Source organism: Lactuca saligna, chromosome 3 (assembly GCF_052625555.1).
Source record: "Lactuca saligna cultivar CGN05327 chromosome 3, ASM5262555v1, whole genome shotgun sequence".
Taxonomy (NCBI): domain Eukaryota; kingdom Viridiplantae; phylum Streptophyta; class Magnoliopsida; order Asterales; family Asteraceae; genus Lactuca; species Lactuca saligna.
Genome location: NC_136419.1, coordinates 216,474,428 through 216,489,399, shown reverse-complemented (window position 1 = coordinate 216,489,399; position 14,972 = coordinate 216,474,428). Strand labels below are relative to the sequence as shown.

At 35.1% G+C, this 14,972-nt stretch overlaps 1 protein-coding gene across 1 annotated transcript; it reads right to left on the bottom strand.

Moving 5' to 3' along the window:
- Positions 1 to 1,591: 1,591 nt before the first annotated feature.
- Positions 1,592 to 6,486, bottom strand: LCBK2 (Diacylglycerol kinase family protein). Its single transcript, XM_078986554.1, has 12 exons — positions 6,189 to 6,486; positions 6,026 to 6,102; positions 5,228 to 5,281; positions 5,069 to 5,128; positions 4,762 to 4,839; positions 4,365 to 4,411; positions 4,233 to 4,273; positions 4,059 to 4,143; positions 3,673 to 3,787; positions 2,878 to 3,000; positions 2,455 to 2,555; positions 1,592 to 1,876 (listed from the first exon to the last, which is right to left on the bottom strand). The coding sequence occupies exons 1-12, from the start codon at positions 6,337 to 6,339 to the stop codon at positions 1,747 to 1,749; spliced, it is 1,062 nt and encodes a 353-aa protein (XP_078842680.1). The 5' UTR covers positions 6,340 to 6,486; the 3' UTR covers positions 1,592 to 1,746.
- Positions 6,487 to 14,972: the final 8,486 nt, after the last annotated feature.

Below are 14,972 nucleotides of genomic sequence, written 5' to 3'. Positions count from 1 at the left end.
TTTAACTTTTTCTCCCATCTTGTTACCTGCAAATCAGACCTGTCTTCTTCTTCCTTACATTTCACCAGAAAATCAGACCTAGATGAAAAATAAACACCCAAAACATAATATAAGTAAATCAACATGGTGATGGCAATTTACATCGGTGGAAGAATCAAACACCCAAATCAAAAAACGTAAATCAACAAAAATCAGTTGCAATGGTGATTGTTGTTGTAGTAGTGGTGGCGTTCGGTGGTTGGTGGAGACGATGATTTAGGCCATTTCCGGTGGTTGAGGAAAAAACCAAAACAAAATTGAAGTTGCAGGTGGTTGAGGAAGAAGATGATTAGGTATTTCAATTTGTTGAAATCATCAATGGCAGCAACTTGGATTCTCTATAGCTCTTCAACTTGTCAATGCCTGCTGGAATTGTTTTGTGTCTTAAGGAAGAACAAATGGAAGAAGTTGGTTGTAATTGTCCGTTGGAACTTCTCTCTTGGTATGTAATTAGGTCAAACCCCTTTTTTCCTCCTTTCATATATATGTTTTGACTTCAATTTGATACCATTGATCGAACCTAAATGTGAATTGTTTCTTATTCACTTTTGTACTGAGAATAAAAAGTTGGGGAAAAGAAAGTTCAAAACGAATCTTTGAAGGTGCACTGGTACAATTTTGAATTATAGAGGTGAGAGAACAATGGAAGCGATAAGGGAAAATCGAGAGAAGTGGGTGGTACGATTTTAAAATGGGTGGGAGATAGAGAGGTGGAAACAGGAGGGTTTGGTGAAAGCAAGTGTGTGAAGCATGTGTTGGGTGTTAGTTGCAGAGAACGAGGGAGGAAGAGGGAATGAAGAAGATGATGAGAGAGAGAAAGGGATATACACTTTTTATTTATTTTTTTATTTTATAAATATTCAGTAAATATTAAAATAATGTGAAAAAGAAATTAAAAGAGTAAAATAATCCTTTCAACTTTTTCAAGGATCAAAACCACAAAAAGTTTCTGATTTTGAACCAACAGTGCAAATCCAAAAAATTTTGGATTCTATCCACATTTTTTTCTAACCACAGGAACCAAATTTGCAGTTTTGTCTTTTTAAAAGAGATTAATAATCAAATTCATCGTTTATACTTTGTAGCACAAGTAACTTGGAAGTTCTTTTTTAACATCTTTATGTTTTAACCAAAAACATATTTAAGTTAAAAAAAATGTTGGATCGTCCTTTTTTGAAATTTTTTTTATACCAGGACTATGTTTTAGACTTTCTCACATTTTCATATTATTTATTCATGTAACAAAAATCTACACACAAGATCTCAGTTGGCTCAAAAATAACATGTTCAGAGTTTGAAAAAAAAAAAAAGATAGCTTATTTAAGACTTGTCAACAGTGTATGAATTTTGTTATAGTTTCTCTCCTTATGTACTTATTTGTTCCACGTATTTCTAAATTCTATCAACACATCTTCTAGCATTAGTATATTAATTCACTTTTACATTAATACGCTCTTCTTTTGCAAAAAGCCTCGTTAAAGCAGTCTCTCTATTATCGGTTGCAGATAAAACTGTCTACATCTAACCTTCCTTTATCCCCGAAATCGGAAAATTAACACAAGTAATTTTGCTATTTTCCACTAAAAACCAAGGGTCATTTTTACACTTTTGGAGAATAATTTGTTAATATATAAAATTTGATTGTTTACATTTAGTTCCAACATTTTCAAACTCACCCATGGCAAAAATGATACAACTGCATAATCCTCAACAAATCATGTTTATGACACCTGGCAGAATCGAAAAGTTCCGTGGAAGAAATCCTAAATGTTCCCCATCGGATTGCACGTAAATATTGTTTGTTCCCTCCACCTCCTCTACTTCGATCGAAAAAGCACTACAATTGAAACAAAATAATTATTTATTTATCTAAAATTACGATTTTACCCTCCAACCATATCATGAAAATTCCAACAACTTTATACTTATGAAATATTCGCAATAATTAGTTTTCTGGTGTTTCGTGTTCGGGTAACCTACTTTTGCTTTGTATAATCTGATTATTTAAGGGTCGGATAATCAATTTCATATTTAGATGTATCTAAACTTATTATCGCAAGGTCGAGTAAATTACAAATTTGGTCCCTGTGCTTAACTCAAAATGACAAGTTTGGTCAGATTTTTGAGATCTTCCTGAGACGTCATCCTTTAAGTTTGCATTTCATTGTGGATTTAGTTCCTTTGACAATGATATGTAAAAAATTGGAGAAAACTTGAGATTTTGAGTAAAGCTTAGGGACCAAATACGAACACCACATAAATAATCTCTCTAGATTTTGTTACTAAATATGGAAGGGAATAAAAACTTGTCGATTTTTTTTTTTTTTTGTCAATTACGACGGAAAAAGAAATAAATAGCTTTTTTTTTCATTAAAAATGATGTTTTTAGACTTAAAAAAAAAAAAAAAGATTTACCTTCTTGACAAGACATTATTGACTGATAAATGTGTCCCGTTGTATAGCTTATGTAACTTCATAAGAAAGTCATACCATTTGAAATCCTGAAGTATCACCACCTGATAAAGAAATACCAATGTAAATGAAAACATATTTCAATTCTTGCATATAGCCCTATATTAAATGCAAAAAGCACAACTTAATAGATAAAGCCAGAGAAAAGATGCTTTCCCATTAATTCGTAACTATTTACAAATCAATTTGCCCTAGTTTATTTTTTCCTCTTCCATCTCCCCAATTGTGTCGTCATTTACAGAAATATTTTTTTTTATCCATTTGCAACTTGAGGCATGTTTCTTTTAGTTTTTGGATTTAATGAAACAAGTAAATGACCATTTTACCCTTTTGTTTAAAAGTGATTGAAAAGAAAGAGAAATGGACCTCGAAATTTCCATTTGAAGGATGAGCATTGGGAGTGATCCTCATTCCACCACCAAAGAATTGTGCATTTCCAATGCATAGAGCCGTTACCTTTGGATACACTTCCCACTCCCCATCATTCACCTAAAATAAAATAATTCAGTTCATATCATCTTGTTAGATTAGATTGCAACTTTTCTCTCACCCAAAAACGTAATAAAGCATTCGCAATCATGAACCTCAACTATAGCTTTTTGAATCGCCGCATCAGCTTTCTACTAACGTTATAAAACAAAACCCTATTAACTTGAACTTTCTCCGATCATTGACCACTTTTGAAAGGTTTTTTTTTTTTTTTAATTAACTAATTTACCCTCATTTTTGTGAAATGTTTTGTAAATCCCCTTTATCTAATTTGTTAACTTTTAAGCACATGTAATGTTGAAATAAAACATAACTATAGTTGACTATGTTGGGTCTTTTTTTGAAATGAAACAAATTAAGTAGTCAGGAAATAATAAGGCTTTGAAGGTTAAATATAATTAAGTGAGTAAAATGGAATATGATTGAGTAAAAAGGGGTTAATTGTACCAAAAAAAAAAGCATTTAGTAGAATAAAAATGGTTGATAATATTTACCCTCTACAATGATTTAAAAAAAAAAAAACAGTTTATGGGGTTTTGATCTAAATAAAAAAAAAAAAAAAAAAACTCCGATTGGAGATGGAGGTATGTGATTGGGCAACTTTTGTCCCACTGAATTACTCATATGATTAAAATTTAAAAATAGCCCTAGAAAGTTTGTCTAAATACTAACTTTGATCTTTAGGTCTTGATTGTGATGTCCAAAAAAGGCTTGCAATGCACCGATTACATAACACAAACTCCCAAATCTTTTGTATTTAGATGCATGAAACCCTGCTTTTGCACTCCTGAAATTTTACATAACATAAAATGGGTTAACCATGAGAAAAATGCCTGATTTTCTTTTTCTTTTTTTAATGCATGATAGCTTGTTTTGAAATTTTATTTAACCAAAATTCTTCTTCTGATAAATGGAAGTACATTGCTATTTCTTGCTTTTAGTCCTAAAATAAATTCTCTTTTCTTTATTTCCAAATACCTCTCAATTTATAAGAGCATCAATGTGGTTACATAATGAGGTTTGTTCTGATAATTTTAAAGGCTAATTAACACACTTACAAATGAATATCAGCAACATTTATGAAGTAATGCAAATCTCCACCTTCTTTAGAGATTACTCCTACATCAATTCGTGATCTTGACCCTGCAGTTGACTTCCACTCAAAAATTCAGAAAAATGTACATATATATTAGAGAATAGTAGAAAGTCACACCCAAAAGAGGAATCACAACCTTTAACTATGCGTTCAATGGCATCAACAGGATCATTTGTCCTAAAAAAATTGAAAATTTGTTCAAAATATTAAGATGGTGATTGATGTGAATGCCAGATACATTGAAGAAACCAATGGAAGAAGTACTAACCAGCCAAATGTTCTTGCAAAATCAGATCCAGTTCCCAATGGGATTAACTACAAATGCATAGGAATAAAGGGCTAAATGCAAGAAATAGCAACATACTTTCATTTCATTCTATTATAGCATTCTACTTTCAAGTTTGTTTTTTTCTTATTAAGACATTATACTTTGAAAAATCTACCCAATTATAGCAATGAAAACTGACATTGCTATAACTGGGTAGATTTATCAAAGTGCAATGTTGTAATAGAAAGACTTGAAAGTAGGATACTTGTAATAAAAAATAAAAATAAAAAAAAAAAAAAAAAAAAAAAAAAAAGACATGCAATTAAGCCATTAATAAAAGTAATTGGAAAATCAAAATTTTGATTTTTATAAATTAAAGTTCTATGCAATAACTTACTCCAAGAGACGTTGTACGTGGAGCTTTCGAATCATGTTTAGTAACTGGTTTTCCACCCCAAAAGAATCCATTAACAACCTAACAAAATTAAAAGCCTCAACACGTTATAATTCTTAAAATAAATCTATGACCACAACCAACTTTACCATTTTACCCCTTGTAGTGTACTTATGAGAGAAATGTGTATTACATATCATGCTTGTTCTACATAAGGGGGATTGTGGTGAGTGTGATGATAATATTGGTGGTATATATATATATTATATTTGATAAAAAGAATATATATTATTCTGAAGAGAAATTGTACCTCGTGAAGAGTCCCATCACCTCCAACTGCCACAACTGCATCAGCACCCTCACGTATTGCCTGACAACATTTTGTCCATTTAAATTTTTGAATAATCTTACATACATGATTTTAATTTTTAATGCAAACATAAAGACACAAAATTCAAAACATGATTACCTCCCTTGTTATATCTATCGCATGTGATGGACCCGAAGTCAAAGATTCGCATATCTATCCAAAAATAGAAAAAAGTCAACACATATTACAAGAAGAAATCATCGAAGCACACCAATCACAAGCTTTCTAGGACTATTTTCAACGATTAGAGAAGGCATTCATGTCTTTTGTGTGAGACAAAAATTTGCAAAATTTGTCCCATTAACACAGTACAACATCATCAAGTTTCATCAAGTCTTGTGTAACAAATGGGGCGTAAAGTGTGAACTCTACAACATGACTCTTAGGTTGTGTTTGATAGACTAGAAGAAAAGCTAGCTTTTGTCTGATAAGCTGGTTGATAAAGTAATAGCTATTGGTAGAAGTTAGATGACAAATGTAAAATGACATATAAAGGTATGTCAATAAGCTATCTCAAATATCTTTTTAAAAAGTTAGCTTATAAACTACTTAATATTCATCCATTCATTTTAGTAAAACTGTAAGAAAACTCCTGAAAGCATCCAATAATCAAGTGAATCGTTCTTCTAAGTTCTAATTACCCCTTAGAGATACAAGTAAATCTGTGTTTATTCTATTTCTTTTCCCTTTAAATTTCATAATTCGGCTTTCAATGATCTATAAGGCCTTGTTTACATTGAAGACATTCATGAACGAGCTCACACACACACAAAACAAACTTAATTTCTTAAAATCACAGCTAATGCTTAATCTAGCAACACGCAGAATTTGTAAATCCATTAGATGATGAGTTTACGCTAGAAGAAATTAGCAATAAAAAGCTGATCAAAGTCTCACATTACAATCGCTTCCAAGGCGAGACCTAAGATACGGCAGCAGCTTCTTCCATTCTCTCCCCGTCCGACCATTAGCACCTTAAAAAAAAATCAATTTCATCAACAATTTACACGATCATGATCTACAAAGGTAAAAAAGTTTATTTAAAGATTGAGATGCTAACCTTGAGGATTGACGATAAACACGATGTCACGCCGACGAGAGGAGGAGGATCCTGGAGAGGTTGCGGCGGAGATATCAGAAGCTGAAGCTTGTTCGGCTCGTAGAAACGAGGGTTTCGCCATTGACACCACCGCCATGCCTAGACAAACCATGTCTAATTTATTACTGAGTTCTTCTTGATTTGCGTGACTGTGTGTGTCAGTGTGCGTTAATGGCGATTATTTATGAAGGGGGCGTGCGTGTGAAGATAGCATAGATGTTAATGGCGATTATTTATGAAGGGGGCGTTTGATTTTGACTTTCTGTACTTATCTGTTTTCTTCAATTCTTAAAATCCACATTCGTGTCTTGGAAAAACCCAATGAGCCTCCCAATTTTTGCAAAGAGTGTTTCGTAGTGTTGGATACGAACATATAAAAACGAAAATTAGTATTAAAAATTAGATCTCGATTCAGCTTTTGTTGGGTTGAGATTTGGTGATTCAAGGTCAAACTAGTTATTCTATCTTTCAAACTTGAGAGTTGAGACAACGTGTGTATATATATATATATATGTGTTTGTGTTTTTTTTTCTTAATCTACTTATACATGATACATAATGAATTAGACTTAAGGTGTGTCATTTTTTTGTTGTCCGCATGACGTCGCAGATATTATCGGCCACAAATACCAACCTATCTTTTTGTCGGCCGTAATTTTCAGCGACAAACACCAACCTATCTTTTTGTTGGCGGCAATCTTCAACCGGGCACATTGGTTTCTGTCTCTCAATTGTCACTTTTTCTTTTTACCTCTTTAATTGGTAGATAATAAATGTCAAATCTCATTGGCAAAACATAACAAAATTGTCAAATACTTATACGGTGTTTATGTGGCATCAGATTTTGATACGCAAAACAACACCTTTTAGCCTTAGATAGTTAATAATTGTTCAACATAAATGGACATCATCACGATACATGATCACAAACATTGATGATTTAGTGGTAATCAAATTATTTTAGTAATAGAATTTGCACGACGCAATTCGTTCAAACATTAATTTTACAGAGGTTGGGAAGTATGTATTACAAATTTGTCTAAGATGAATTTATTTTTAATACAACCAAAATGTTGGGGCACCCTTGCAAGATATTAGGGATAGCGCCCCTAGTTGGGTCCAAACTTAACCAAGTTTTAACCATGTATTGACAACACCAATAAGTCAATCTTGGATATATAACTTCTCTATATCCAAATCATGGATGTAGTAAGTATAAGTAATACATTTTGTGGAGCTTAAGAATTTTAATTCTTTTATCATCATCTAGTTTGGTGATTTTGATTATGTGCCTAGTTTACAAAGTTGTTAGTTATGGTATCATCACCATAATTTGAATTTTATGATTACCTAGGCATAAGGGTCAAATATCAAATTTGGAAAGTGATTTATACAATCTTACTTGATATCCAAGATCAATTATGCAATTATAGAACAATACATTTCGTTCATCACATACTCCAACAAACGGTGAATTTAGATTGTATTATATAAATTAATATCGGTAAAATAGACAAAATAAACATAAGTTTGAAAGTTAGCTAAAATATATTTAAATAAATGCATAATCCTAAAATGGTTTATCTAAAAAAAAAATTTATTATTTGAATGTGTATAGTTTTTAAAACATGTTAGTAATATTGCTCAATACATTATTTACTCGGTTGTGTTTGGCTACATAATTGTTTTTCACATGCTTATAATTTCTCATATTATTTTTACATTGATTTTTGAGCAAATCATAAAAATGGTCCTTATGGTGCCCTTAAATCTTACAAGTCTAGTTAACAAGATTGTTTTGTTTCTAAAGTTTTGTGATACTTATCGTCAATGTGCTATATAACGTGAGGTGCGTTAGGATGGCAATGTCAACCCTCAAACTTTACGAATCGTGGCAAGTCGCGATATTTATTAAGGCGATAAATAGTGTGTGTGTGTGTGTGTGTGTATATATATATATATTCTACTATTATTCATTTTTATATACATATACAACTTAAGACGACATTTTTTCAAGGTGGTGCGTCAAGTACAAGCCTTGGGGCCATGATACACTATGATGAGCTTTTTATAACCATGCCCATGGTCCCTACCTAATGCTAGTCTTTATTTCAGATGAGTAAGCCAATAGGTCGGGGGCATTCCAACCCGATGATTGAATCCCAAATTAGAAATCACAGCAAGAGAACTAAAGAAGAAAGAACGAATACCTAATTTCCAGTGAGTGTTGGATGTTGCGGTGAATCAGAGAATGACGATCGGTGTGACCGGAGAGTTAGAGATAGGGAGTGGTGAGACAATAAGCATCCAGACTCCAATGAGGCACGAGCGACGATGGTCGATGGGGACGGTTGGATGGAACTCAGGAACCATGTCGATTTCACTTCTTGTCGCTTCAATCTTTGGTTTGGAAATTGGACTATGGAGAAATCGGAAGGGGCCACAACCCAATTGTGAAACTAACAGGCCTATAATTAAAATTTTGAAGTAATTTTTGCTAGTTCTAAGCCAAATATTGTTGGATTCACCAAAGCATGGTCATTTTGGGTTGCCTTCACCAAAGCAACTTGACAAGGTAATTTAAGGGGAGAGAGAGAGAGAGAGAGAGAGAGAGAGAGAGAGAGAATATTATGGTTTATTAATATATTATAAGAATAATATATTAAAGGAGAAATCATATTTATTTGATTAGTGTTGGTCATAAATAATTAGAAATTAATTTGGTGACTAAAGATCAATTAAATAAAGGGGCATAAACTATCAAATATATGATAGTTGAGTTTTAGGCTAAGAAACCTAATGGACTAAAGGGGGGAACGAAATTATGATGGGTATCCATCATATTTTCGTCCAAGGCCTTATTTCAGAAGGTTCCTTGGGGTGCTTGGTGGCTAAGTTGTCCATTAGGGTTTAGATTGAAACCCTAGCAGCCTACAGTATAAATATGACCCCTAGGCTATGAAAATCGGCTACACTTGATTCCAAGAGAACCCTAGGGCCGATTTTAGCATCTCTCACCCTCTCTCATATTTCCGTCTTGCTTGTGGGGTTTGTGAACCATTAGAGGAGTTACAATTGTGACTCTAAGCTCAAGATCAAGAAGATTACAAGGATTTCAAACTATTTGAAAGAGGTAAACACTTAGATCTGTTCTTATGATGTTGATTTCGAATTTTATATGATAGATCTAGGGTTGCAAGTCTTGGATTCAAAGTATGTACAATAGAGAAACCTAGATCCACGCATTAGGATTTGTATGAGCACATAGGATTGTTCTTATGCATAAAACCCATCAGTGGTATCAGAGCCATGATTGGTTTCTGTTGTATGTGATGCTTTAACTGTTTGATTGCTGGAAAATCATTTTTTGTGCTAACTGTTTGAGGAACTCGACGAGTTGGATGAACTCGACGAGTTTAGCGGTCAGACAGAGGATATTTCGGGATTTTGTTGCTGTTTTGTCATGGGATTAATGCCTAAATCGTTTTTTGAAGATAAATTCCGGTTTTTATTGTTATTGAATGATTATCCCTGGCAAAACAATAGATAATTTCAAATCTTTTGAATAATAGTTTATTTATATGATAAATATGGTTATTTATTTTATTTGGTAATTATCTTGTAACTAAAATTAGATTAAGTCAAATATAGATAATTATGAAATTAATTGTTTAATTTGAATTATTTGTTATTTGATCCTTTTTATTTTGAAAAGTTCAAAAATTGTCCTCAATTTTTGAAATTTAAATTTTATGATTAAAAGTTTAATTTTAAGTAATTTAAATTTCAAACCCTTAGAGTTTTACAAGTTTAAAATTCAACCTTATACTATTATATTATTACAAGATTAATATATATATATATATATATATATATATATATATATATATATATATATATATAAGATCAAAGTTAGTCTTATCGCTAGTAGGTCTCATTCACGAATCCGATCTATAAGGTGGGTATAAGGTTGCTGCCTATAAAATGACGCTTAATGGGTGTACACTCACACCCACCGCTTGCTTAATTGGTGGAGGGTCGTTAGCCGAACGAATAGGATAGGGTGCTTAATACCTCATTACAAGTATAATGAATATTGCAAAGTAACTAACATGTTTTTACAAATTCTCAATCTTAGTTACTTTAGGGGAAAATGTGAAAATGATGCTATTCCATGGAATTACACTTTGTACCCTTGTCAAACGTTAGTAGAGCATGTGTGGTTAACCGACACACTAATTTGGGATTAGCATTGGTAGCAAAGGGTGGCTCGATGTTTATCATAGATCAATCGAGCGTATGTGGTTAACCGGCACATTGATTAGGTGATAGAGACATTAAGTGCACCATGTTGATTCGCATGGTTATTCACAACTTGTTTGCAATCCTCGGCATCCCAGTCGCAAAGTTGAAGTACATATCGAGATTTAAACATGTCATTGAAAAGTTCAATGAATCTAAAAGATCTAGGAGTTTTCAAATACATTTAAAACTTAAATCTCTTTTTCGTTTTTCATGGTGAGAAGTAGTGAATCGTCATTCACTTACCTTCAAATTATTTCCTTTTAGAGTATGGCATCCCTTTCTAAGTTGTAAAGAATGTTGTTGGGTCCTAGCCCTAATTTCTCATTTGGGTGTTTAATTAGGGACTCATTTCTAATCAAACTTTGTATGTTTTCTTTTTCAGATGTGTGCTAACAACAACAACAACGCTTTTGGGTCATTCTTGTTGATGAACCTATGTTAAAAGGTGACATTTGATGGGTCAAACTTCAACGAGTGGATGAGGTACATTCACATGATCATACGCTACAAGGACAAAGAATACATCCTCAATGAAAAGCTTGAGAAGATCATCCCAGATGTTGTTACTCCTAAAGAGTTGGCCGCCTTTGAGGCCCACGAGCGTGATGCTACGAAAGTTCATTGCATCATGCTGGCCACCATGAACCTCGAACTCCAAAATTCCTATGAGGACATGTATCCGTATGAAATGCATCAGGATTTGCTGGACAGGTACCACCAAAGCGCGAGGCAAGAGCACTATGAGCTCATTACTAACATGATCACTGCTAAGATGGGGAGTGGAGAATCCCTAACCTCTCATTTGTAGAAAATGCAGAGGTATGTTGATCATCTTCTCAAACTTAATATTAAGTTTGATGAGGATTTGGCTATCGACATAATCCTCCACTCCTTGCTTTCATGCTACAACCAGTTCATAATGACCTACCATATGAATAAGGAAGAGGTCTCCTTGAGCAAGCTCCAAGGATTGGTGAAGACTGCTGAGAGCAACCTCAAAGACAAATCTGTTGCACCATCCCTTGTTGTAGCTGCTCCCGTGTTAGCAATTGGTAAAGGAAAGGGAAAGAAGAGGAAGGCTCCATGTAAGGGCCACCATAAGGGTAAGACCAAAGATGGTTCCTCTTCTAGTGGAACCAAAGTTGGTTCGGTCAAATCCTCTTCTGACCCCAAAGAAGCAGAGTGCTATTACTGCCACCAGAAGGGCCACTGGAAACGAAGCTGCCCTAAGTATCTACAATATATAAAGGATGGGAAGATTAAGCCCACCTTCGCAGGTATGTATTCTATTGAATCTAATAACTCATCATTTGTTACTTCATGGGTTCTTGATACAGGATGTGGTTACCACATTTGTTCTGATTTGCAGGGCCTAAGAAGAAGTAGGGAGATGGAACATGGGAAGATAAACTTGATTATGGGAAACAGAAGATCGTCGCCTGTGACCAGAGTCAAAGTTTATTCTTTAGTGTTGAGTAATGGGTTAGGGTTAGATTTAGAAAATTGTTGTTATTCGCCAGATATGGCAAGAAACATTATTTCATTTCATGGATTGTTTAGACAAAGTTTCAGATATTCTTTTGATAATAGTAATGTTTCTATTAATGTTTATTTGAATGGTGTCTTTTATTTCAATTCATTACATTGTAATGGGATTTATGAATCTGTGATGGTTGTTGATAATTTAGGAAATGATGTATTGAATATTGATTCGTCTACCAACCTAGACAAAGCATGCTTGTGGCATTGTCGCCTTGGCCATGTCAACAAGAAACGCATAGCCTAACTCCAAAAGGATGGAGTGTTAGCGTCATTCGACCTTAGGGACGATGACACGTGTGAATCTTGTTTGCTTGGGAAGATGACCAAGTCACCCTTTACTATCACTTGTGAAAGGGGTGAGGGTCTATTGGATCTCATACACACCGATGTGTGTGGGCCCTTTAGATCCACCACAAGGGATGCTTGCCACTTCTACGTGACTTTTACAGATGATTATAGCGGATATGGATATATCTACTTAATCAAGCAAAAGTCAGAAACCTTTGAAAAGTTCAAAGAGATTAAGAATGAAGTGGAGAATCAACTGGGCAGGGAAATCAAGATGCTTCGGTCAGACCGAGGAGGTGAGTACCTAAGTCTTGAGTTTCACGACTATCTAAAAGAATGTGGAATTGTTTCTCAATTGACGCCTTCGAGAACACCACAATTGAATGGTGTGGCTAAGAGATGTAATTGGACCTTGTTGGACATCGTTCGTTCTATGATGAGTTGGACTTCGTTACGAATAGCTTTCTGGGGGTATGCCTTAGAGACTGTCACCCACATCCTTAACTTAGCTCCCACCAAAAAGGTTACCAAGACTCCTCACGATATGTGGACAAGGAAATATCCCTCGTTGGCACATATTAAGGTTTGGGGTTGCGAGGCTTTCGTAAGACGTGAGACTCACGACAAGCTCGAACCTCATAGTGAGAAGTGTTATTTCATCGGCTACCCACATAAGTCTTTTGGCTATCTTTTCTATAGACCAAGTGATAATGTTGTCTTCGTTGCTAGAAGAGGAGTTTCCCAAGAAAAATAATCGATAAGCCAAGAGGTCAGTGGGAGGCAAATTGATCTTGATGATATTCAAGAGCAAAGAGATGAAGGAACCTCTAACACTGGCACTCAACCCGAGGAGGAAACCCCTGTTGAGCCCGTTAACGAGTCCTTACCTCTTAGACGTTTTAGTAGGGCTAGTGTTCAACCCCTATTTTATGGTTTTCATATTACTACTGAAGGGGATACATTTATTAGTGATGAAACACTAATGAATTTGGATGAACTTAGCAGCTACAAGGAAGCCATGGTAGGCCCGGAGTCTACTAAATGGAAAGAGGTGATGGACAGCGAGATTTAGTCCATGTACGACAACCAAGTTTGGAACTTGGTTGATAATGTACCGGGTCGTAAGACATTCGGGTGCAAGTGGATCTTCAAGAAGAAGACGGACATGGATGGGAATGTGCACACTTATAAAGCGCGATTGGTTGCGAAGGGCTTTACTTAAACTCCCGGAGTTGACTATGATGAGACCTTCTCACCAGTTGTGAAGATAAAATCTATTAGGGTAATGCTTGCAATAGCTACGTTTCATGATTATGAAATCTAACAGATGGACGTGAAAACTGCTTTCCTTAATGGGAAGTTGGCTGAGGATGTGTACATGAATCAGCCATAGGGTTTTGTCGATGCGAAGCATCCAAATAGAGTGTGTAAGCTTGAGAAATCCATTTATGGATTGAAGCAAGCATCTCGCAGATGGAATTTTGTTTTGATGAGAAAGTTAAAGAGTTTGGCTTTCTGCGAAGCAAAGATGAATCTTGTGTATATGTCAAAGTCAGTGGGAGTATAGTGAGCTTCCTCGTATTGTACGTTGATGACATACTATTCATAGGAAACGATGTCCCAACTTTGCAGGAGGTCAAGTACTGGCTTGGGAAATGTTTCGCTATGAAGGACCTCGGAGAGGCTGCTTATATTCTGGGAATAAGGATAGTAAGAAACAGGGAAAAGAGACTGATAGGACTCAGTCAGGATACATACTTGGATAAGGTACTAAAGCGTTTTAGTATGGAAAATTCCAAGAAAGGGAAGTTGCCAATCCAAAGCAATACGAAGTTGAGTAAGACTCAAAGCCCGTGTATAGAGGCAGAGATAGCTGATATGAGCCAAGTACCTTACGCTTCCGTAGTAGGCTCTATCATGTACGGTATGACTTATACTCGCCCTGATGTGGCCTTCGCTTTGTGCATAGTCAGTAGATATCAAGGGAATCTTGGTAGATCTCATTGGATTGCAGTTAAGAATATTCTTAAGTACCTGCGAAGGACCAAGGAATGGTTCCTAGTCCTCGGTGGGAGTGATGACTTAAGGGTACGATGGTATAGTGACACTAGTTTTCAGACGGATCGGGATAGTTACCGATCGCAGTCGGGCTGGGTCTTTACCCTAAATGGAGGAGCAGTGACTTGGAAAAGTTCCAAGCAGGAGACTGTAACTGATTCAACGTGCGAATCAGAGTACATTGCGGTGAGTGAAGCGTCAAAGGAGGCTATATGGTTGAAGAACTTCATTGGAGACCTTGGAGTTATGCCATCCATAAAGGAGTCGATGGAAATTTTCTGTGATAATGAAGGAGCGGTTGCCTTAACCAAGGAACCGAGAGATCATGGTAGATCTCGACATATCGACAGAAAATACCACTTTATCAGACATCGGGTAGAAGAGGGACTCCTCGTTGTGAAGAGGGTATCGTCAGAAGAAAACCCAGCAGATCCCCTTACGAAGGGACTGAGTAGGGTCAAACACTTGCAGCACGCTAGGAGCATTGGGCTGAAGGATGATATAAGTTTAGATTATATAAGAAACGTGTAATAGATATTTTGTACTTGACATT